This window comes from Mauremys mutica, chromosome 26, assembly GCF_020497125.1.
Source record: "Mauremys mutica isolate MM-2020 ecotype Southern chromosome 26, ASM2049712v1, whole genome shotgun sequence".
Classification (NCBI taxonomy): domain Eukaryota; kingdom Metazoa; phylum Chordata; order Testudines; family Geoemydidae; genus Mauremys; species Mauremys mutica.
In genome coordinates this window covers 10766883-10790421 of record NC_059097.1, presented here as the reverse complement: position 1 = coordinate 10790421, position 23539 = coordinate 10766883, and the positions used below count along the sequence as shown (strand labels likewise).

Genomic DNA, 23539 nt, shown 5'->3' with positions numbered 1-23539 from the left:
GGGCTGGGCCGGAGGCAGCAAAGGGGGGTGTCAGTGATGCGGCCCTCGGTTCAATGCACTAGTCCTCATGTGGCCCTCGCGCTCATTTGAGACCCCTGGCCTAGGCTTTGGTTTCAGCCCCGGGTGGTGGGGCTCAGGGCCCTGGACTTCAGCCGCATGCGCTGGGACTTCAGCTTTCTGCCCTGGGCCTCAGCGAGTCTAATGCCGGCCTTGCTTGGCAGCCCCCTGAAAGCTGCTCACGGCCCCCTAGACCCCTAGTTGAGAACCACTGCCTTACCCCACGAATCACAGCAATGTTCAGGTTACTGCCAGTCCCAAAGGACCAGTCACGTCCTTAGGTCAAATGACTCTTAGATCTCCCAACAAAGACAACACTTGTAGCCAGTCCTGTCACAACCTGTATTAATATTTATTTAAAAGGAAAGGAGAGTTGTTTACAAAGTTAAAGCAGGTAACCCTATAGATGCAGATGAGTTACAGTCTGAAACTTCAAAGGTAATAGAAGCTTCTATAATAAGCAAGCTCTATATCTTCCTTAGGACTAACCCTGGCTAATCAGATGGGGATCTCTTGCTGATGCGTAAAATCTTTGCCCCCCAGAGTCCAAGCAGCATACAGATAATCAGTTCCTTCTGTATGGGGTTTTTCATCCCCTTCCTGCCATGTGCTCTGAGCTGGAAACACAGCTAATGGGAAATCAAGAGCACAACAACAGTTTTTTGTGTCTCCGTTAATATCCCATAATAGTCTCTCTGGTGTGGATGAACCTTTCCTGCCAGGCAGGGTGTAATGCATTCGGTTGCCAGTCAGCACTTCACCTAGGTAAAGTCTCTCTCCTGTCTGGTGATTTACAGAGGCTCACAATGCAGCTAGTCAGATATTAACCCTGGCAGCAAATCACAAGCATTCAGTGAAGTCTAAACCCATTGTTATGTTCACAGTCTGTATGAGGCGTATCTACTCATTGGGACTCACTGGGGAGCCACAGAAAGAGACTGAGGCAAGAAGGCCCAGTCTCAGAGCCCCCGGGGTCACGCTTCCCAAAAGCTAAAACTAGGCCCAGCCCATGAAGGGGGCACTGCCAGGAGAGACTGGATAAAGGCTAAAGCATCAAACAACTTAGTTAACCTGAGAGAGCTGCCTTGGGGACAGTGACAGGGAGAATCCCCAGAGTGACTCCTTTGATTCTGCTCGTCTCTGGCCTTTGGTTCATAGAATCATAGAACTGGAAGGGACTTTGGAAGGTCATCTAGTCCAGTCCCCTGCACTCAAGGCAGGACTCAGTATTATCTAGACCATCCCTGAGGTGTTTGTCCAGCCTCCTCTTAAAAATCCCCAATGATGGAGATTCCACAACCTCCCTACGCTATTTGTTCTGGAGTTTAACCACTCTGACAGTTAGGAAGTTTTTTCCTAATCTCCATCCTAAATTGCCCTTGCTGCAATTTAAGGCCATTACTTCTTGTCCAATCCTCAGAGGTTAAGAACATTTTTTTCTTCCACATCCCTGTAACAACCTTTTATGTACTTGAAAACTATTATCATGTCCTCTCTACTCCAGACTAAACAAACCCAATTTTTTTCAATCTTCCCTCATAGGTCATGTTTTCTAGACCTTTAATCATTTTTGTTGCTCTTCTCTGGACTTTCTCCAATTTGTCCACATCTTTCCTCATATGTGGCACCCACAGATGGACACAGTACTCCAGTTGTGGCCTAATCCGCACAGAGTGGAGTGGAAGAATTACTACTTGTGTCTTGCTTACAGTACTCCCTCAAATACATCCCAGAATGATGTTTGCCTGTTTGCACTGTTGACTTATACTTAGCTTGTGATCCACTATGGCCCCCAGCTCCCTTTCCGCAGTGCTGTTTCCTGGGCAGGAATTTCCCATTTTGTACGTGTGCACCTGATTGTTCCTTCCTAAATGAAGCACTTTGCATTTGTCCTAATTGAATTTCATCCTATTTACTTCAGGCCTTTTCTCCAGATCATTTTGAATTTTAGTCATAGAATATCAGGGTTGGAAGGGACTATAGGAGGTATCTAGTCCAATCCCCTGCTCAAAGCAGGACAAATCCCCAGACAGATTTTTGCCCCAAATCCCTAAATGGCCCCCTCAAGGATTGAACTCTCAGCTTTGGGTTTAGCAGGCCGATGCTTAAACCACTGAGCTCTCCCTCCCTGGCCTATCCTCTAAAGCACTTGCAACCCCTCCCAGCTTGGTATTGTCTGCAAACTTGGTAAGTATAACAGAGGATGTTACTGGGAGGGTTTCACCGTGTCTTAGAGAGTCACACCCTGGTGGGAGGGGGCTAGGCCTGTACTGGAATAAGGTCACTCTGTGCTTCACAGTGTGGCAGAACCTAGAGTGTCCATTAACAGGGGGGAATCAGCATGTGGAATGGACAAAAGCCCCCTCTGCATTCTCTCACATTGCCCTTCTCGTCCTGGCAGGCTACAGAATAACGTCCACGTTGTGCTACAGATTAACGTCCACGTTTTGCTCCAGATCATTTCATCCTCCCAGGGGGAAGGAAATGGCTGCAATGGAGCTGGCTCAGGTAAGGGATTACCAGGGAGCTGGTGGTGGGTTCTGCTTGGAGGGAGAGGAGCAGTACGTGCATAGGAGGGTAGGAGCTGCTGGAGGTGGTGGGAGGCAGGAAATATCTCGGGTGGAGAAAGGGAGGGGACAGGATGTGACAAACCTGCTGAGACTTGTGTAATGTAGGGTGTGATGGGTTGTCACCCCGGGGTGCAGTATGGGGGGCTTCTGGGAACCGCTGTACCCTCTAACCCTCAAGCTGGGCTGGCCCTTCTCACACTGCTTTGCTGGAGATTCAGCCAGCCTCTCCAGGCCCTGTTATCACCCAACACGACAGCAGGTGGCGCCATGCATCCAACTAAGCTACCTGAGTGCTTTACCTAAGCCACTCAAGGACAGATTGAGACAACAGCCAATTTCCCAGCTCCCCAACCTTGCACACCTGCTGTAGTATAAATTCAGAATTGTACCATCTTATAGTACACAGGGATCTCTGTAATGTCAGCTCATTAATATAGTTCGCCTTCCCCTCGATATGGGAAAGATGTGCACAACAAGCCTGTGCTAACCAAGCTCAGCTTTTCCCCAGACACTTCACTCAAAATGCGCTGGTTAAGATAAAGCATAAAACAAGTTTATTAATGGCAGAAAGGTAGATTTTAAGTAATTATTGTTAGAACAAAAAAGGAGCCGGTTGATCCAGAGGCGGATATGAATACAGGCTTCTTTATTGCGTTACTTGTTCCCCTTGACCCAACTATCGAGTAAGCAGTGGATTAGTTACATCACATGCCTTTTATCTAAGTTTGTATGTAAACACCTACATCCGTTACAACACCCCAAAACCCCTTATTAAGTAGTAGAGACACTCATACAATTAGTATACCCACCCCTATCCACTGTCACAGTATTACACCTATCATAGAGGCATTTTTACCTTGAAAATACCGTTCTTTGCAATAACGTGTTGCCACAAATTTCCCTAAACAGCAGTTCTCAGGGTATGGAGGAAGGGTCAATGAGCAGTTCTCGGGGAGGGGGGAAGGGGCCATAAGCCAGGGCTTGTTTATGTAGCTGGGAAAGGAAGGGAGGGGGAGATAACATTTCTTTTACTTTCTTTCACACAAAGGACATTCATTCCAGCAACTACACTTCTCATGCAGCTGCATCAATGTCAATTCTTACAAGCAACAGAGACAGGAAAAATATGGCAACCTATTTGTTAAGCAAAGAATTACTGCCTGCTTATGCCTTTGTCCCCAATGCATGTCAGCACATTAGCAGCTTCCCAGCTGTTTTACTGAACCCTAACGTATCCCAACACTTCTAAGTGATAGCAAACAGATCAAAGCCGATTACTTAGCAGATAACCAAAAACTCAAACTAAGCCTAACATACTATCTGGATAGAATTTGAATTAGCAATTTCTCACCCTGACTGACGATAGAAGCAGTCCACCAGGTTTCCATACACAAGCTAGAAATCCCTTTACCCTGGGAGCAGCACTTCTCCCACTTCAGTCTTTGTTCCTCAGGTGCTTCCAGGAGTTCTCTTGTTTGGAGAGTGAGGCCAAGAGCTGATGTCACACCCCACCTTCTATAGCTTTTCCATATGGCGGGAACCATTTGTTCCAAACTAAGTTCCCAGTCCAGTTTGTGGGGAAAAATACAGGTACAAAAATGGAGTTCGTTGTCATGTGGTCTAGTCACATGTCCTAGCATGTCCTGCTGAGTCATAGTAGCCATGACTCATAGGCTGGCTGAAACATTCACAGGAAGGCTAAGCTCTTCCATGGTCCATTGTCTTTGTTGATGAGCCATCAGCACTGTCTGGCTTCTTTGTTGTACCTGAAAGGCTCGTTGTGGGTGTTACCCAGAGTAAGCACCTTTGAAATACAGAGTCAATATCCATAACTTCAAATACAAACATGATCCATGCACACAAATAGGATAATCATATTCAGCACATGACGCATCTTGCACAAAATGCTTCATAATTATGTCCTAATCATATTATAACCATACCACTATGCTGAATATGGGGTGTAGTGTCAGATAGGGCCTAATTTCAAGGCACAGGATTTGGGAATGGAACTTCTCCTCTTTGTGGAACAGGAAATAACCCTCCAGCCAGGGCTGGGACAACTTCCCAGACTCCCAGTGCTGGAGCCTGAATCTACTGGCACTTTATTAGTTACCACCACCCGCAGTCTTTGTGGTAACTGCAAACTTCATCAGTGATGATTTTATATTCTGTTCTAGGTCATTGATAAGAATGTTAAATAGCACATGGGCAAAAAGCAATCCTTGTGGGAACCCGCTAGAAATAACTCCACTCGACCATGGTTCCCCATTTACAATCCCAGTTTTTAATCTATTTAATGTATGTTGTGTTTATTTTGTATCATTCTAGTTTTTTAGTCAAAATATTGTGCTGAATCAAGTCATATGCCTTACAGAAGTCTAGATATACCGTATTGTTCCGAGTATAGGCTGCTCCTGATTATAAGCCGCACCCTTAAAGTTTGGTGCTATTTTAAAAAAATTAAATTTTTAACTTTTTTTAACTTAAAGAAAATATACACATTAGTAGAACAGTAAAACAGTATTTTATTTAATGAATAGGAAGACATGTACCAGTATTTTTAACACTTTTAACACTTTTGGTAGTCTTGCTTTTGACGGCATATGTTATATACTCAGAAATATTGAAAACTATTTTGTAGTTATACTGTAAATAAAGAAGGGAAAAGGAATGGACAACAAGGAGAATGATGGGAACTGTTCTCACCCTCTCCCCTGCACAACAATCAACAACATTAGCAAATGTTCTTAAGTCATCCCTCTGAGAAATTTTAGTCACTTTCACTGCCTGTCTCTCCATCAATACCGGTATCTGCTCAGGTTTTCATCACTACTTCCAATGCTTTCTACATCACTCCCACTGTTTTCTTCATCATTCTCCTGATCCACTTCTTTCTGATCTTCCCACCAGTGATGAGCTGCCAAAATACTGGTACTAACAACCGGTTCTCTCCTCCTCCTCACCCCAGGAGGGGTCATGCCTCCCCCCCCGGGGACTCCTGCCCCATCCAACTCCCCCATGTTCCTTGACAGGCCCCCCCCGACCCATGCCCTATCCACCCCCTTTCCCTGCCCCTGTCTGCCCCTTGCCACCCCATCCAACCCCTTCTCTCATTCCTGATGGCACCCCGGGACCTGCACCCCATCCAACCACCCCTTCTCTCTGTCCCCTGACTGTCCCTGGAATCCCTACCCCTGACTGCCCCCCACCGCCCCATCCAACCCCTGTTCCTTTCTGACTGCCCCCCGGGACCTTTGCCCCCGTTCAATCCCCCTGTTCCCTGCCCTCTGACCGCTCTGACACTAATCCACCCCCCCCGAACTCCCCTGCCCTCTATCCAACACCTGCTCCCTTACCGTGCTGCCTGGAGGTGGGGCCCAGCTGGGCTGGGGCTGGAACCGGAGCCACCTGGCCGATGTCGGGGCCGGACCCCGGGGCCGGGGCAGGAACCACGCCGCCCGGCCGGACCCCGGGGGCCAGGGCAGGAACCGCGCCGCCTGGCCGAACCCCGGGGCAGGAACCGCGCTGCCCGGCCGGACCCCGGGGGCTGGACCCCAGGGCAGGAACTGCGCAGCCGGAACCGCGCCGCCCGGCCGGACCCCGGGGCAGGAACCGCGCCGCCCGGCTGGACCCTTTGCTCTGAAATTACCGTATCGTCCCGATTGTAGGTCGCACCCCTAGTTTAAAGACTTATATTAGGGGGAAAAAATGCGGCCTATACTCGGGACAATACGGTATTACATCAGTAATATTAGCTGCAACCAAACTTTTGATCTCATCTAATAAGGATATCCAGTTAGTTTGATAGGATCTATTTTCTCTAAACCTTTGTTAATAGGTACTAATTATATTACCTTCCTTTAATTCTTTATTAACGAAATCCAGTATTGACTGCTCCATTATTTTGCTCAGTATTGATATCAGACTGATACTCTTGTAATTAGCTGGGTCATCTCTTTTACACTTTTTAGTATTGGCACAGCATTAGCTTTATTTCAGTCTTCTGGAATTTCCACAGTGTTCCAAGTCCTAATTACAGTCACCATTAATAGTCCACCACACTCGTCCACCAGGTCTTTAAAAACTCTTGGATACAAGTTATGTGGACCTGCTTATTTAAACATGTCTAACTGTAATAGCTGCTGTTTAATGTCCTCGTGAGTTCTTGTTGGAATGGAAAGAGTGTCAGCGTCAACATCTTATGATACGAGTACAGCATCTGTTTTTCTCCAAATCCAGGAGAGAAATATTTATTGAGGACTTTTACCTCTTCTGCATTATTTTTGATAATTCTGCCATTTCCGTCTAGTAATTTATCACTACCATTGTTAGAATTCATATACTTTTCAAAACTTCCTTCTTATTTTCATTGATTGGTCATTGATTTCTGATAGCTTCCCTTACCAATTTTCTACAATTCTGACCTTCTAACTCAGGGCTGAGCAACCTTTCAAAGTCTTCATTTATTCACTCTAATTTAAGGTTTTGAGTGCCAGTAATACGTTTTAACATTTTTAGAAGATCTTTCTCTGTCTATAATATGTAACTAAACTAAGTAAATAAGGCTTTTAAAATGTTTAAGAAACTTCATTTAAAATTAAATTAAAATGCAGAGCCCCCTGGACTGGTGGCCAGGACCCGGGCATTGTGAGTGCCACTGAAAATCAGCTTGCGTGCTGCCTTCAGCACCCGCGCCATAGACTCATAGACTTTAAGTTCAGAAGGGACCATTATGATCATCTAGTCTGACCTCCTGCACAATGCAGGCCACAGAATCTCACCCATCCACTTCTATAACAAACCCCATGCCTATGTCTGAGTTATTGAAGTCCCCAAATTGCGGTTTGAAGACCTCAAGCTGCAGAGAATCCTCCAGCAAGTGACTTGTGCCCCATGCTGCAGAGGAAGGTGAAAAACCTCCAGGGCCTCTGCCAATCTGCCCTGGAGGAAAATTCCTTCCCGACCCCAAATATGGTGATCAGCTAAACCCTGAGCATGTGGGCAAGACTCACCAGCCAGCACCCAGGAAAGAATTCTCTGTAATAACTCAGATCCCAACCCATCTAACATCCCATCACAGACCACTGGGCATACTTACCTGCTGATAATCAAAGATTAATTGCCAAAATTAGGCTATCCCATAATACCATCCCCTCCATAAATTTATCAAGCTTAGTCTTAAAGCCAGATATGTCTTTTGCCCCCACTACTCCCCTTGGAAGGCTGTCTAAACTTCCTAGTGTCCAGTTTATATCCATTTGTTCTTGTGTCCACACTGTTACTAAGCTTGAATAATTCCTCTTCCTCCCTAATATTAATCCCTCTGATATATTTATAAAGAGCCATCATATCCCCCCTCAACCTTCTTTTGGTTAGGCTAAACAAGCCAAGCTCTTTCAGTCTCCTTTCATAAGACAGGTTTTCCATTCCTCGAATCATCCTAGTAGCCCATCTCTGAACCTGTTCCAGTTTGAATTCATCCTTCTTCTTCGAGTGATTGCTCATATCCATTCCATGTAGGTGTGTGCACGCCGCGTGCACGTTCGTCGGAAGACTTTTACCCTAGCAACTCAAGTGGGTCGGCTGGGCGCCCCCTGGAGTGGCGCCACCATGGCGCCGGATATATACACCAGCCGACCCACCCACTCCTCAGTTCCTTCTTACCGCCCGTGTCGGTCGTTGGAACAGTGGAGCGCGGCTTAGCTGACCTCCACTTCCATAGCTACTCATAGTTTCTCTCGTTAAGTATCGTATATAGTTCAGATTTATATAGTTGTAGTTGACTTTAATTGTTTGTAGTATAGTTAGTGTATTTATTTCACAGGGGTTTGGGGTTTATCCCCTTCCCCGCACCCGGTGCCGGGTACAGTGCCCGGTCTACAGGGTTTTATATGCTCGGCCGGTCGCAAGCCGATGCCGACAAGAGATCCTCTCCTAAGTGCCTCGAGGAATCTCACTTCACAGATAAGTGCCGCATTTGTAAGGTCTTTAAGCCGAGAACAAAAGGGGAGCGGGACTTTCGTCTCAAGCAGCTCCTGACGGAGGCAGCTCTTGCTCCTCCGCTCTCGGCACCGAGCGCTGGTTAGTCTTCAAGGAGCGCTCCCTCGGCACCGGATCGCCGGTACCGCCAAGGCCTCTCGGCACCGGCCGTCGCTAGCTCCGACATCCACTCGGCATGGATCCCTCTCCTGGAGGATGAAGAGGCACAAGACTCTTGCTGCGTCCGAGCCGCCTGCTCCACAGCCCGAGCGCTATGCTAAGTCGGATCGCCCGGCACCGTTGTCTGCCACGGCACCGACAATATCCGCACCGTTAACTCCGACCATGCAAGAGCCGTCGAGTCCGGTGCTGGAAAGCTCCCCGGTACGAACCGTGGTTGAGCCTGTTATTAAGCTGCGTCAGAGCCACCTGCTCCGCAGCCCGAGCGCTCTAAGTCGCACTGCCCGGCACCTATACCTGCTGCGGCACCGACAGTATCGGCACCGTCCACTCCGGCCATGCAAGAGCCGCCAAGTCCGGTGCTGGAAAGCTCCCCGGTACGAACCGTGGTCGAGCCCGTTATTAAGCTGCGTCGGAGCCGCCTGCTCCGCAGCCCGAGCGCTCTAAGTCGCACTGCCCGGCACCTATACCTGCTGCGGCACCGACAGTATCGGCACCGTCCACTCCGGCCATGCAAGAGCCGCCAAGTCCGGTACCAAAAAGCTCCCCGGTACGAGCCGCGGTTGAGCTCACTCTTCAGCTGCGTCGGAGCCGCCTGCTCCGCAGCCGAGCGCTATCCTGAGTCGGTCTGCCGGTTCTGATACCTGCCGCGGCACCGACAGTATCGGCACCGTCGACTCCGGCCAGGCAAGAGCCGTCGAGTCCAGCTCCTGAACGCTCCCCGGTGCGAGCTGGTGTTGAGCTCACTATTCCCTCCACGCCGGAGACATTTCCACAGCGAGGGAGTTGATGACAATGACAGCGCCTGCGCTGCTTCAACCCCCGGTACCGCCGGTGCGGGTTATATTGTCTATCAACAGGCCACCCTGCGTCGGCACCGCAGAGCAGCACCGTTCCCGATCACGGTCCCGCAGATGTTCTCGGTCCCATCGCCAAGCCAGGTGCCGGCAGCGCTCCCGGTCCTGGTACCGTTCCCCACCTCCGGTTCGTGGCCAACCATCATTTCCAGTTTACGGTCCTCCTGGCTGGCCTCTATACAGCCCCATGTGTATTCACGGTGTCTGGCTGTAGTCGCCGCCCTCTCCACCACTGTCGGATACACGTTCTCCGTATCTAGACAATTGGCTCATTCCAGCCACCACCGGGCCCAAGTTACCACTCATGTGGGCGTCACCAAGGTCCTATTCCTGTGTTTAGGCCTGATGATCCATATAGAGGGATCCACCCTGATTCCCACACAGGGAATAGACTTAACTGGGGGCCACCCTGGACTCCAGTTATCGCACAGCCTGCTTACCTACGCCTTGATTTCACGCGATGGTAACCATTGTACAAGGTCTACGGACCTTCCCGATAACTTTGGCTTGGACTTGCCTAGGTTTCCTGGGTCACATGGCTGCCTGCACATGTGTAACCAAACATGCCAGGCTTTGCCCCCGTACACTTTAATCGTGACCCACCTCAGTGTACCACCCGGCCAGAGACAGCATGGTCATGGTCGCCTCGATCCCCCCGAGTGTCCTAGGCTCCCTCGACTGGGGCTCGACGCCCTCCCTGATGTGTGCAGGGATGCTGTTCCATCCACCTCACCCTTCGGTGTCCCTCATGATGGACACCCCCATCTCTTGGCTGGGGTGCTCACTTGGGTCAGTTTCCCACTCAAGACCTTCGGTTGACTCAACAGCTGCCCTTGCACATCAATGTCCGGGAGTTGAGTGCAGTCTGCCTTGTGTACCAGGCGCTTCAGCAGTACCTGCAAAGCTGTTGTGTCTCGGTGTTCATGGACAGCACAGCAGACACCTGTTGCATAAACAAGCACGGAGGAGCACGGTCCTCTCTTTGCAGGGAGCTATCCAGCTCCGGGACTCCTGCACAGCTCAGTCGATGGACCTGGTAGCGTCCTTTCTCCTAAGGGTCTGGAACACTCTGGTGGATCGCCTCAGCAGATCCTTCCGGTCTCTCAAGTGGTTGATTCCTCCGGATGTTATCCATTCCGTTTCCGGAACTTCACTCTCGCGGGAACAGAATGAGAGAGAAGTTCTTCTCATGCCGAGGCCTCTCCCCGGGCTCGGTCTTGGCTACTTTTCTGATGCCGTGGACGAGCCGTCTGCCGTACGCTTTCCCACCGTTCCCGCTGGTTTGCAGGGTCCTGCTAAAACTCCGCAGGAACAGAGCGCATCTGATCATGATCGCTCCAGCGTGGTCCAGGCAGCACTGGTACACCATGTTGCTAGACCTGTTGGTAGCCGACCGATTCCCTTGCCTCTTTGCCCAGACCTCATAACACAGGCTCACGGCAGACTTCACCACCCAGACCTGCAATCCCTGCAAATCACAGCATGCCTGCTGCGGGCCTAAACCGATCCGAGTTACGTTGTTCCACCTCGGTTATACGGGATTCTCCTGGGTGGTAGGGAGACTTCCACTCGGTTAACGTATCTGGCCAACTGGAAGTGTTTCTCCTGCTGCTATGAAACGCCAGTGTTTCTCCACCGAGGTTCCGATCTATTCCATCTTGGACTACCTCTGATCTTTCAAACAGCAGCGCCTGGCACGGTCTTTATTAAGGGTACACTTGGCAGCCATCTCTACCTTCCACCCAGGGGAGAGTGGCCACTCCATATTCTCACACCCTGTGGTTTCTAGATTCCTCAAGGGCTTGGGGCATTTATACCGCCAGGTTTGCCGCCCCGCCAACACCTGGGTCTTCAACCTGGTTATAAGCAGACTTATGCCTGCTCCAGTCGAGCCTCTGACAACATGCTCGCTGAGATACCTGTCCCGAGAGACAGTTTTTTCCTTGTAGCCTTTGCATCGGCTGAACAAGTCTCCGAGCTTCAGGCTCTCACAGTGGACCCACGGTGCACTATGTTCGTAAGGACAAGGGGCGGTTGTGACCACGTCCGGCCTTCCTCCCTAAGGTGCTGTTGACCTTTCATATCATCCAGGATATCTTCCCTCCAGTCTTCTTTCCGAAGCCCCATTCATCGCGAAGGGAGCACATTTGCCCTCCCTACTCGTCCGTAGGTGCTCGCTTTTTATGTCAAGCGGACAAAGCCCTTTCATACGCCCCCAACTCTTCGTTGTATTGCCAGACCGGATGAAGGGCCTACCTGTCTCCTCCCAGAGGTTTTCATCTTGGGTGACGTCATGCATTTGCACCTCCTGTGACTTGGCCCATGTTCCATCGGGCCACCTTACTACTCGTTTCATCAGGCATCAGGCTTCTTCTGCTGCCTTTCCGACTCACATACCCTTCCAGGGGCTATGTCATGCTACTACCTGGTCCTCGATCCAGACCTTTTGCCTCTTTGGTCTAACTGTCCAGAGATGATGCAGCCTTGGCTCAGCATTTGCATTCTGCAACATCTCACTCCGACCCCACCGCCTACGTAAGACTTGGGAATCACCTACATGGAATGGATATGAGCAATCACTCGAAGAAGAAAAGACGATTACTCACGGTTGTAACTGTTGTTCTTCGAGATGTGTTGCTCATATCCATTCCACACCCACCCTCCTTCCCCACTGTCGGAGTAGCCGGCAAGAAGGAACTGAGGAGTGGGTGGGTCGGCTGGTGTATATATCCGGCGCCATGGTGGCGCCACTCCAAGGGGCGCCCAGCCGACCCACTGAGTTGCTAGGGTAAAAGTCTTCCGATGAACGTGCACGCGGCGCGCACACACCTACATGGAATGGATATAAGCAACACATCTCGAAGAACAACAGTTACAACGGTGAGTAACCGTCTTTTCTTAAACATGGGAGACCAGAACTGCACACAGTATTCCAGATGAGGTCTTACCAGTGCCTTATATAACGGTACTAACACCTCCTTATCTCTGCTGGAAATACCTCTCCTGATGCATCCTAAAACCGCATTAGCTTTTTTAATGGCCATATCACATTGGCGGCTCATAGTCATCCTGTGATCAACCAATACTCCGAGGTCCTTCTCCTCCTCTGTTACTTCCAACTGATGCGTTCCCAATTTAAAATTATTGTTATTAATCCCTAAATACATGACCTTGCACTTTTCACTATTAAATTTCATTCTATTACTATTACTCCAGTTTACAAGGTCATCCAGATCTTCCTGTATGATATCCTGGTCCTTCTCTGTGTTAGCAATACCTCCCAGCTTTGTGTCATCCGCAAACTTTATTAGCACATTCCCGCTTTTTGTGCCAAGGTCAGTGTAATAGTCCGGTGTCGGGGCCGTGCCCTCCCGAGCTGGGGTTCCTCGGTGTCTCCGGTATGGGGGACCTGGGGCCCCAGTTCCGGTTCTGGCGGGTAGGGGTTAATCAAAAGCCCTTCTCGCTCCCTCCAGGGTTGGAGGAGGTTGACGTGATAATGCTGGGTCTTCTTCTTCCGGTTCGGCTGATTGATTTTGTACGTGACTGGGCCCACCTTCCTGACCACCTCATAGGGCCCTTGCCACCGGGCCAGGATCTTCGATTCACTGGATGGGAGGAGGAGTAACACCCGGTCCCCCGGGTTGGAAGTCCCGAGTCTGTGCGCCTCGGTTATACGTCTGGGCTTGCGTGTCCTGGGCGGCTTTCAAGTTTTCCCGCGCCAGGTCCCCCGCCTGCTTAAGGCGCTCCTGAAGTTGCAGCACATACTGTAAGAGACCCTGGGCCGGGGAGGGAGCCTGTTCCCAGGTTTCCCTCATGAGATCCAACAGGCCCCGGGGTCGCCGCCCATACAATAATTCGAAGGGGGAGAACTTAGTCGATGCCTGGGGAACTTCTCGTATTGCTAGGAGCAGGGGCGGAAGGAGCTGGTCCCACCGGCGAAGGTCCTCCGGGGGAAACCGACGCAACATCCCTTTCAGCGTCCGATTGAACCTCTCCACTAATCCATCGGTCTGGGGATGATAGACGGAGGTTCGGAGTTGTTTGACCCCCAGGATTTCGCAGACTTGCTTAAGCAGCCGTGACGTGAAATTGGTCCCTTGATCCGTGAGGAGCTCCCGGGGTAGGCCGACGCGGGCGAAGACCTTCACCAGTTCCATGGCAATGGTGCGGGCTGAGATGTTCCGAAGAGGAATGGCTTCGGGGAACCTGGTGGCATAGTCCATCATAACTAAAATATACTGGAACCCCGCGCTGCTCTTCGGGAGGGGCCCCACCAGGTCCACAGCCACGCGTTCAAAGGGGGTTTCCATTAGAGGCATCGGCACCAACGGTGCCTTAGGGGTCCGGGCGGGGGCGGCCAACTGGCATTCTGGGCACGAATTGCAATAGTCCTTTACTTCTTGGTACACCCCAGGCCAGAAGAAGTGCCCCAGGATCCGAGCCAGCGTCTTGTCGTGTCCGAGGTGCCCAGCCGCTGGGACATCGTGGGCCAGTTTCATGACCGCCCGGCGATGACACCGCGGCACGAGAAGCTGTGTCCGGATGTCCCCGGTGCGGGGGTCCTTCTCCAAGCGATAAAGGTGCTCTTGTCGCAGCTCAAAGTGCGGCCACTGCGCCGCTCTCTGGGGTTCGAGAATAGCCCCATCCACGGAGGCGAGCTGCTCGTAGATCCGTTTGAGTGTGGGGTCGGCCCGTTGGTCCCGGCAAAAATCTGTGGGTATCGAGGGATCCCCTCTTCCCCCTCGGGGAGGGTCTTCCCGTCCTCCCGTGGGACTGGTAGGGACGGGGGTTTCCATCTCGTCCTCCCCGGTCCCCGGGGCCTCTCCTCCCAATGCCGGCGTGGCCTGCGGGCTACCCTCGATGGTGGCGGCGTAATACGGTGGTGAATTCGGGCCAGTCCCGCCCCAGGATCACCAGGTACGCCAGCCGGGGCGCAAGCCCCACCGTCATCCGCTGGGTGACCCCATCAATGGTCAGTTGGGTCCGGGCGCTGGGGTAGGGTCGTATATCTCCGTGGATACACTGCAGTGGAATCTTCTCCAGGTGGCCGTCCGCCGGCGGGCCTAAGGCCTGGCAGACCAGCGTTTGGCCACAGCCGGAGTCGAGGAGGGCCACCGCCTGGCGTCCCTCAATGACCACGGGCACGGTGATCTTGGCCCCTTGCGGGCGTCGGGCACGGCCTTCCCCGGAGTAGACTTGGCCAAATGCGCACTCCAGTTCAGGGCAGTCCCGCTGCAAATGGCCATACTTTCCGCAGGAGAAACAGGGCCCCAGGGTGGGGCACTCCGTCCGCGCCCGGGCTCCGGGGTCACCCCCGAGGGGGTTCCGGCTGTATCCTCTGGCTCTGGGCGCCAGGGTCCGTGTGGGTCTCCCGGAGGGCGCGGCCATCCGGGCTCGGCCCTCTACGCTGCGGGAGGGAACACTTATGGCCGGCAGGGAGGGCGGCCCCCTCTTTTCTGGGTTGGGGTGCTCCGTCCGGACCGGGACCGCCCGGCCAGCTGACCCTGACGGGGCCTCAGCCGCGAGGAAGTTCTCCATTAATGTAATGGCCGCGGACACCGTCGTTGGCCTATGGCGGAGGACCCAGGATCTTCCCCTCGGCGGAAGTACATGGGCAAATTGTTCCAATACGACCTGTTCCATCAGCTCTTCTGATGTCCGGCGTTCGGGCTGTAGCCACTTTTTGCAGGTCTCCCGCAGTCCCTGAGCCACCATCCGCGGCCGGGCCCCTGGGGATAGGCCAGGCTCCTGAACCGTTGTCGGTAGGTCTCTGGATTCACGTCGAGTGCGTCCAGGATAGCGGCCTTCACTAGGTTGTAATTCTGGGCCGCTTCCACCGACAGGCCTCGGTAGATCGTCTGGGCAGTCCCCGTTAGGTATGGGGCCAGGATGGTGGCCCACTGGTCCGGGGCCCAGCCTGCGACGACAGCCACCCTCTCGAAGGTGACGAGAAAAGCCTCGGGATCATCCTCGGGTCCCATCTTCGTCAACCGAATTGGGGGGCTGGGTCGCGGGGCCCCTGCGGCGCCCCCGGGTAGGGGTTCCCCCGGTCGGGCTAGGGCCGCTGCAAGCTGCTGGACACATTTCTGCTGGAAGTCCTGGTGTTGGGTAACCAGGTCCGTGATCAGCTGCCGTTGTTGGACCCCCAGCTGCTCTACGAGCTGCTGCTGCTGTAGCTGGTGGGCGGCCTGGTGCTCCTGTTGGTATCGCGCCTGAGCCGCCTGCTGTCGCTCCTGACTCTCGGTCATGAGGGTCAGGAGCTGGGATAGATCCACCTCTCTGGCGGGAGGTCTTTCTCCCATCGCCCCCTTTTCTCCGGTGTCTAGAGTTCGTGCCCACATTCTGGGCAAAAAGGTCCTCAGAGAAGGCACCACGTGTAATAGTCCGGTGTCGGGGCCGTGCCCTCTCAGGGGCCGTCGGGAGCCAGGCCGCCTCACTACACGGCCCAAATCAGTCTCCGGGTTCTGAAGGTCTCGGGGTTCTGCCCCTCAGGCAGGGGCTGTACAAAAGGCACACGGTTACTGCAATGAGCCCCAGCCCTCAGTCAGGGCGGGGCAGCAAACACTAGTTCTAGGCTCAGATTCTTCCTGCAGGCTGAGCACCAATAAAGTTAATAGGCCCCGGCCCTCAGTCAGGGCGGGGCAGCAAATCAGTTCTAAGTTCCGGTCCTTGTAGCCGGAGCTGAGCAATCACAAAGTCAGCAAGTTCAAGCCCTGGCTCAGGGCGGGGCAGCACACAAGAGTTCAGGGGGCTCAGATCCTTCCTGCAGGCTGAGCAACAACAAAGTTAATAAGCTAAGCCCAGGCCCTCAATTAGGGCGGGGCAGTAACACAGCAGTTTTGAGCTCAGATCCTCTTAGCAGGAGCTGAACACACAGGGGCACTAGCAAGCCCAGGCCCTCAGTCAGGGCGGGGCACCAAACACTTAGTACTAGGTTTTAGGGCTCAGGTCCTTGCCTTAGGAGCTGAGCAGTAGCAACAGTCTCAGAGCTCAGGTCCTTGTTTCAGGAGCTGAGCGGTAATAATAGTCTCAGAGCTCAGGTCCTTGTCTCAGGAGCTGAGCAGTAATAATAGTCTCAGAGCTCAGGTCCTTGTCTTAGGAGCTGAGCAGTAATAATCCGAAGCCCAGGCCCTAGGTCAGGGTGGGGCAACCACAGTAGTTCAAGGGGCTCAGGCCCTCGGTCAGGGGCTGAGCAGCAACAGGGACAGTTCAGGGCTCAGGTCCTTGTACCAGGAGCTGGGCAGTCACAGCAATACAGGGGCTCAGGCCCTTGTGTCAGGCTCTGAGCCACAGCAGGTAAGTGCAGGCTTCTCTGCCTGAACGCTGGTAGGAGGGGGAGTCTGCCACCCGTGAGTGGGGTGGCAGGGGGGACACAGGCCCACCCACTCCACTGTGTCCCAGCCCGGGTCCCTAGCAGCGGCGTGGATCCGCTGTAGTCAGTGGGGATCCTGGTCGCAACACACTGACATGGGCACTTCAGTGCCCTCAGCCGGACAGGGTTCGGCTACCCCCGGGCTACACTCCATTTCCCCCTCCTCGGGTACCTGCTCGCCGTTGGGCTCGGCAGCGGGGTCCCACACCATGGGTTCCTCGGTGTGCTGAAGGCGGTCTAGGTCGGGCTGCTCCTCCGGACTCGGGTTAGGGGGCCGCTCGGGCCGCTCCTCGGGGTACTGGGCTCGGGGCAGGCTCGGCCAGTCCACCTCGGGGTACCTGGCTCGAGGGAGGCTCGGTCGGTCTACGTCAGGATACCTGGCTCGAGGGAGGCTCGGTCCGTCCGCGTCAGGGTACCTGGCTCGGGGCAGGCTCGGTCCAGCAGGAGCCCGATCAGGAATGTCTGTCCTCTCCGGCCGCTGGGCTCCAACTGAGCGCTGAGGCCGGGCTTTTATGCTTCCTGTCCCGCCCCTTGACTTCCGGGGGGCGGGAACAGGTGGCAGTGGCTCCGCCCACTGAGGTGGCTGTTCCGGTTCCTCCCTCTCAGGGGCCGTCGGGAGCCAGGCCGCCTCACTACAGTCAGTAATAAAAAGGTTAAATAAAATTGGTCCCAAAACTGATCCCTGAGGAACTCCACTAGTAACCTCCTTCCAGCCTGACAGTTCACCTTTCAGTATGACCCGTTGTAGTCTCCCCTTTAAACCAGTTCCTTATCCACCTTTCAATTTTCATATTTATCCCCATCTTTTCCAATTTAACTAATAATTCCCCCTGTGGAACCGTGTCAAATGCCTTACTGAAATCGAGGTAAATTAGATCCACTGCATTTCCTTTGTCTAAAAAATCTGTTACTTTCTCAAAGAAGGAGATCAGGTTGGTTTGGCACGATCTACCTTTTGTGAAACCATGTTGTATTTTGTCCCAATTACCATTGACCTCAATGTCCTTAACTACCCTCTCCTTCAAAAAGTTTTTCCAAGACCTTACATACTACAGATGTCAAACTGACAGGCCTATAGTTACTCGAATCACTTTTTTCCCCTTTCTTAAAAATAGGAACTATTTTAGCAATTCTCCAGTCATATAGTACAACCCCTGAGTTTACCGATTCATTAAAAATTCTTGCTAATAGGTTGCCTACCCCTGTTCTAACTAATATTCTTTACTACTGACTTCCCTTTTCTTCCTTATATTTTATTTGGAGAGTGTTTCCTACCAGGGAGCCTTTAGTAGGGTCCAGAGCCAGCCCCATCTCCTATATCAAGCTCTGGCTAGTGGGTATGTGATAAATGTGATGACCCTGCCTCCATCTGTCAGCTGGGAGACACCAAGGTTTTCTCTTTCTACCCTCTGATGCTGCCTGTCTGTTCTAGGCAAGGTGGGGTGGGACTCTGTTAACATGTGCCTCCCGGGGCTTCCATTTACCTGGTGCTGCTGTTCTGTGAATAGTGGGATTGTGACTGGGGCAGCAGGTACTGAGTGTTGGACTCTTGCTCTTTCAGGAGTTGGTGACTTTCGAGGAGGTGGCTGTGTACTTCACCAAGGAGGAATGGGCACTACTGGACCCTGTTCAGAGAGCCCTCTACAGGGATGTCATGCAGGAGAACTATGAGACGGTGACCTCGCTGGGTAAGGAGTCCTGTCCCCTGGGTTATTAGAACCTGTGGGGTCTCTGAAGAACCTGAGTAGTAATAACTTTATACCTTTATTCGTCATACAAGTTTTGACAAGTTTCCTTGCCCCCCACCCCCTTTTTGCCTTATCTCCCACCCACTAGAATAATTTTTGGACATGTGCCTTTTTGGTGCTGTCAGTCATTTAAAAATTGCATTGAATGTATCCTCATTGGCTACATGAATAACTACATTAATCACTGTAGCTTTCATGCCTTTTCCTCATTTTAAGAGGAAAATATGCTGCCTGTAGAATTCTACATTGAGTAAATAGGTGTGTGACTCATGCATGGCTTGTGTGCCAGTCAGATGAGCTCTTTTAGGAGAGCTTGTAATGTTGCCGTTCAGGATCCCATGGCTGAAGGGATAAGCGAGCCGTGGGAGGGACGGAGAAGAGGGGTAGTAGATATGCCAGGACATGGGGCAGGTGTGTGCAGGGTTAGAACTAAGCAGCAGCAGGGAGGTAGAAGGCTGTGAGAGAAAAGGAGAAAATACAAGAAGTTCTCAAGGTGCCGGGAGGTGGTGCTGGCTGAGAGTAATGGGAAGAAGCGGAGGGGAGTGTGGGGGAAGGGCACCCAGGAAGTGGGCTGGGTGGGTCAGTGGGAGGGAGGAGAGGTTTGGGGATCTGGAGCTGTGGGGGATCCCAGACCTTTAACCCCGAATCCCTACCCAAGCCTTGTTGCTTTAGAGCCTCCACTCCAGTTTTATTTCTGTTCAGTTTCACTTTATTATACATTTTTGCCCCAAATATTATTATTATTTAACACTTGACCTCCCTCTCTCACTCATTACCCCCGCTCCTCACATAACCTCCCCATCTCCTATGCACAGCGACCCCGGCCACCAATCCTGAGTCCTTGCTGCATCCTCCCTCCTATAGCAGGGCCCTTACCCAGGCACAAATGGGCACTTCGTTGATGATGTCACAGGATGGTATAGTCTGTACAATTTTTACACCTATAAGATTACATATTCTGAAGCCCTTCACACCAGTCGGGCTTATCTCTATATGCCAATACAGTCTGTTCCCCAGTGTTCCCTTCCCAGCTCTGATGCCGCAGAGCCTGGCCTGTGTCCCTGTTCCCGTTCGCCTCCTAACCAACATTCGACATTCATGGGGCCTCATCTGGAGCACTGTGTCCAGTTTTGGGCCCAACACTATAAGAAGGATGTGGAAAAATTGGAAAGCATCCAGCGGGGGGCAACAAAAATGGTTAGGGGACTGGAGCATATGACTTCTGAGGAGAGGCTGAGGGAACTGGGATTGTTTAGTCTGCAGAAGAGAAGAATGAGGGGGGATTTGATAGCTGCTTTCAACTACCTGAAGGGGGGTTCCAAAGAGGATGGATCTAGACTGTTCTCAGTGGTAGCAGATGACAGAACAAAGAGTAATGATTTCAAGTTGCAATGGGGGAGGTTTAGGTTGGATATTAGGAAACACTATTTCACTAGGAGGGTGGTGAAGCGCTGGGATGGGTTCCCCACGGAGGTGGTGGAATCTCCTTCCTTAGAGGTTTTTAAGGTCAGGCTTGACAAAGCCATGGCTGGGATGATTTAGTTGGGGATTAGTCCTGCTTTGAGCAGGGGTGGGACTAGATGACCTCCTGAGGTCCCGTCCAACCCTGATATTCTATTATTCCAATTTCCTTCCCCCCTCCACTTTGACCCCATTTATAGAGCAATATTCTCAGCTATACCTGAACCAATCATTGTGCTGAAATTTAACTAACCAATTCTAACGTATTGTGACATAATTCTCTAACCCAGGCGTCGGCCACCTTTCAGAAGTGGTGTGCTGAGTCTTCATTTATTCACTCTAATTTAAGATTTCATGTGCCAATAATACATTTTAACGTTTTTAGAAAGTCTCTTTCTATAAGTCTATAATACATAATTAAACTATTGTATGTAAAGTCAGTAAGGTTTTTAAAATGTTTAAGAAGCTTCATTTAAAATTAATTAAAAATGCAGAGCCTTCTGGACCGGTGGCCAGGACCTGGGCAGTGTGAGTGCCACTGAAAATCAGCTCGTGTGCCGCCATAGGTTGCCTACTCCTGCTCTAACCAATTATAAACCACTACCCTAATTAAGTTACACCTGACAACATTAATTATACAGGAGAGAGAAACAATTAGAGAACCAGACTGATTAACAATGTAAAAGTGGTGGCCATAAAGATAGAACAATACAGAAATGAGGGTTTCACAACCCCAACCATTGATAAGTGATTTCTTGCCAGACAGGCTGCTATCAAATTAAGGTTTCTTTAACCATCTTAAGATCCAGACAGGATTGTCTTCCTAACAGCCCATTAGCACCTTATTTCAGTGTGACTGGTTTGGGATGTGAGTATGTGACCCTTCGCTTCCCAGCTTATGGCTGCCCCTGCTGCTTAGCCAAAGGCCTTAGCCTAAGAACAAGACCTCAGGCTATCCTAGTGAGAGAAGGCCCAGACACAGGCAGACTGTGATTTTGATTCTTTGTTTTCATACTCCTGTAACTAGCTAAGTGAAAAAAATACCCCTAAGTTCTTAAAATATAGGCTTTGCAGGCAGGCCTGAATATCGCCATTCTAACAGGGGTCTACCCCTTCCCCCATGCTGTGTCTGTCTTGTCTATTTAGACTGTACATTCTTCAGAGCATGAGCCATCTACTATTCTGCATTTGTACTGTGCCTAGCAAAACGGAGACACACTGTTAGTTGGTCCTTAGGCACTAAGGTAATGCGTATGATTAATAACTCTCCTGCCACTTTGAGCCAAGGAAGCTGGTCTTGGGATGTTACTGCTTAAAAATGATCTGAGCTTAAAACCATGGACTATTCTTTGTGACAAGTATCCCACAAATTCCACTGACCTCCCTTGTTTTCTTTGCCTGGCATAGGGTTTCTAAATTCCAAACCTGATGTGGTCTCCCAGCTGGAACGAGGGGAAGAGCCATGGGTCCTGGACCTCCAGGGTTCTGAGAAAGAAGTGCTTCCAAGAGCTGCCTGCACAGGTGAGGATTTGGTTAAAGCAAGTCAAAAACTGTCCGTGAATACAGAAAACATTCGGGATGCCCTACAAAGACCCTGTTCAGGATTGTTCCCTGCAGATGTGGAATAATTAGGCAGATGTCACTCATGGCTTCCCACCTATCCTGTCTAACAACTGGCAGCAGATCCCTACCTAATCCCACTTTTCCCTGCATGTTCTGGTGAAATGCAGACCAAAACTGATCCTTTCCTCTCTCCTCTGGGGAAAATCAGCTCCTGATCGGTTTGATCTCTCCTGCACATATTCTGGTTTGTTCATCCCTTTTAAAATTCTGTCTCTGAGATTTCCTTTCTCTCAGGCACAGGGAGTGACCTATGTCTGGATTCTCTCTGTCTCCCATCTGGCGATGGGATGGTGCGTGAGAATGAGGAGCAGAAACCCCAGCAGGAAGATGCTGAGCAAGGAGCACCACATGGGACGTTATCAGGAAGAACCAAAGGGAATGTTTCCAAGAGTTGTGCACTCCCAGAAAACACAAAAGCCTGTGAGACTCAGCAGAGGCCAGAGGAAAACTACAGTAGCCACTCAGACCTTATTCCACGCAACAGAATCAACTTGGAAGAGAGACGCTACATGTGCCATGAGTGCGGGAAAAGCTTCAATCAGCGCTCACACCTTATCAGACATCAGAGAATCCACACAGGGGAGACGCCTTACACGTGCTCTGAGTGCGGGAAAAGCTTCAGTCAGCGCTCAAGCCTTCTCACACATCAGAGAATCCACACAGGGGAGACGCCCTATACATGCGCTGAGTGCGGGAAAAGCTTCAGTCTGCGCTCAAACCTTATCACACATCAGAGAATCCACACAAGGGAGACACCCTACACGTGCTCTGAGTGCGGGAAACGCTTCAGTCGGCGCTCACACCTTATCACACATCAGAGAATCCACACAGGGGAGACGCCCTATACATGCACTGAGTGCGGGAAAAGCTTCAGTTGGTGCTCAAGCCTTATCACACATCAGAGAGTCCACACAGGGGAGACGCCCTACACGTGCTCTGAGTGCGGGAAAAGCTTCAATCAGCGCTCACACCTTATCACACATCAGAGAATCCACACAGGAGAGAAGGCCTACACATGCGCTGAGTGCGGGAAAAGCTTCAATCGGCGCTCACACCTTATCAGACATCAGAGAATCCACACAGGAGAGAAGGCCTACAAATGCGCTGAGTGCGGGAAAAGCTTCAGTCAGCGCTCAATCCTTATCACACATCAGAGAATCCACACAGGAGAGACGCCCTACACATGCGCTGAGTGCGGAAAAAGCTTCAGTCGGCGCTCAAGCCTTATCACACATCAGAGAATCCACACAGGAGAGACGCCCTACACGTGCGCTGAGTGCGAGAAAAGCTTCAGTCGGCGCTCACACCTTATTAGACATCAGAGAATCCACACATGAGAGACACCCTACACGTGCTCTGAGTGCGGGAAAAGTTTCATTGAGCACTCAGACTTTGTCAGACATCGTAGAATCCACAGTGGAGAGTGACCCTACACATGCTCTGCATTTGGGAAAAGCTTCAATCAGATGTCATTCCCTATTAGATATCAGTAAATCCAAATTGGAGAGAACTGTAAGAAATGCCTTTATTAGGGCTTCCCACAGATTTGTTTTAAAATAAATTACATTTGCTAATTCCAATATAGTGATCTTTGCACCATCTTCACTGTGGTCTCTCAGCTCTGCCGGATGAGTTGCCTGCTTCTGACTTTTGCAGTTCACCCTTCTTTGGGGTCAGTCCTGTGATCTT

At 51.3% G+C, this 23539-nt stretch overlaps 1 protein-coding gene across 1 annotated transcript in view; it reads left to right on the top strand.

Moving 5' to 3' along the window:
* The window catches only part of LOC123356632, a 1710063-nt gene extending 1686876 nt beyond the window's left edge, over positions 1-23187 (top strand). Inside the window, 1 exon segment of the mRNA XM_044999989.1 lies at positions 22412-23187. Coding sequence (XP_044855924.1) covers positions 22412-23187 — 776 coding nt within the window.
* Positions 23188-23539: the final 352 nt, after the last annotated feature.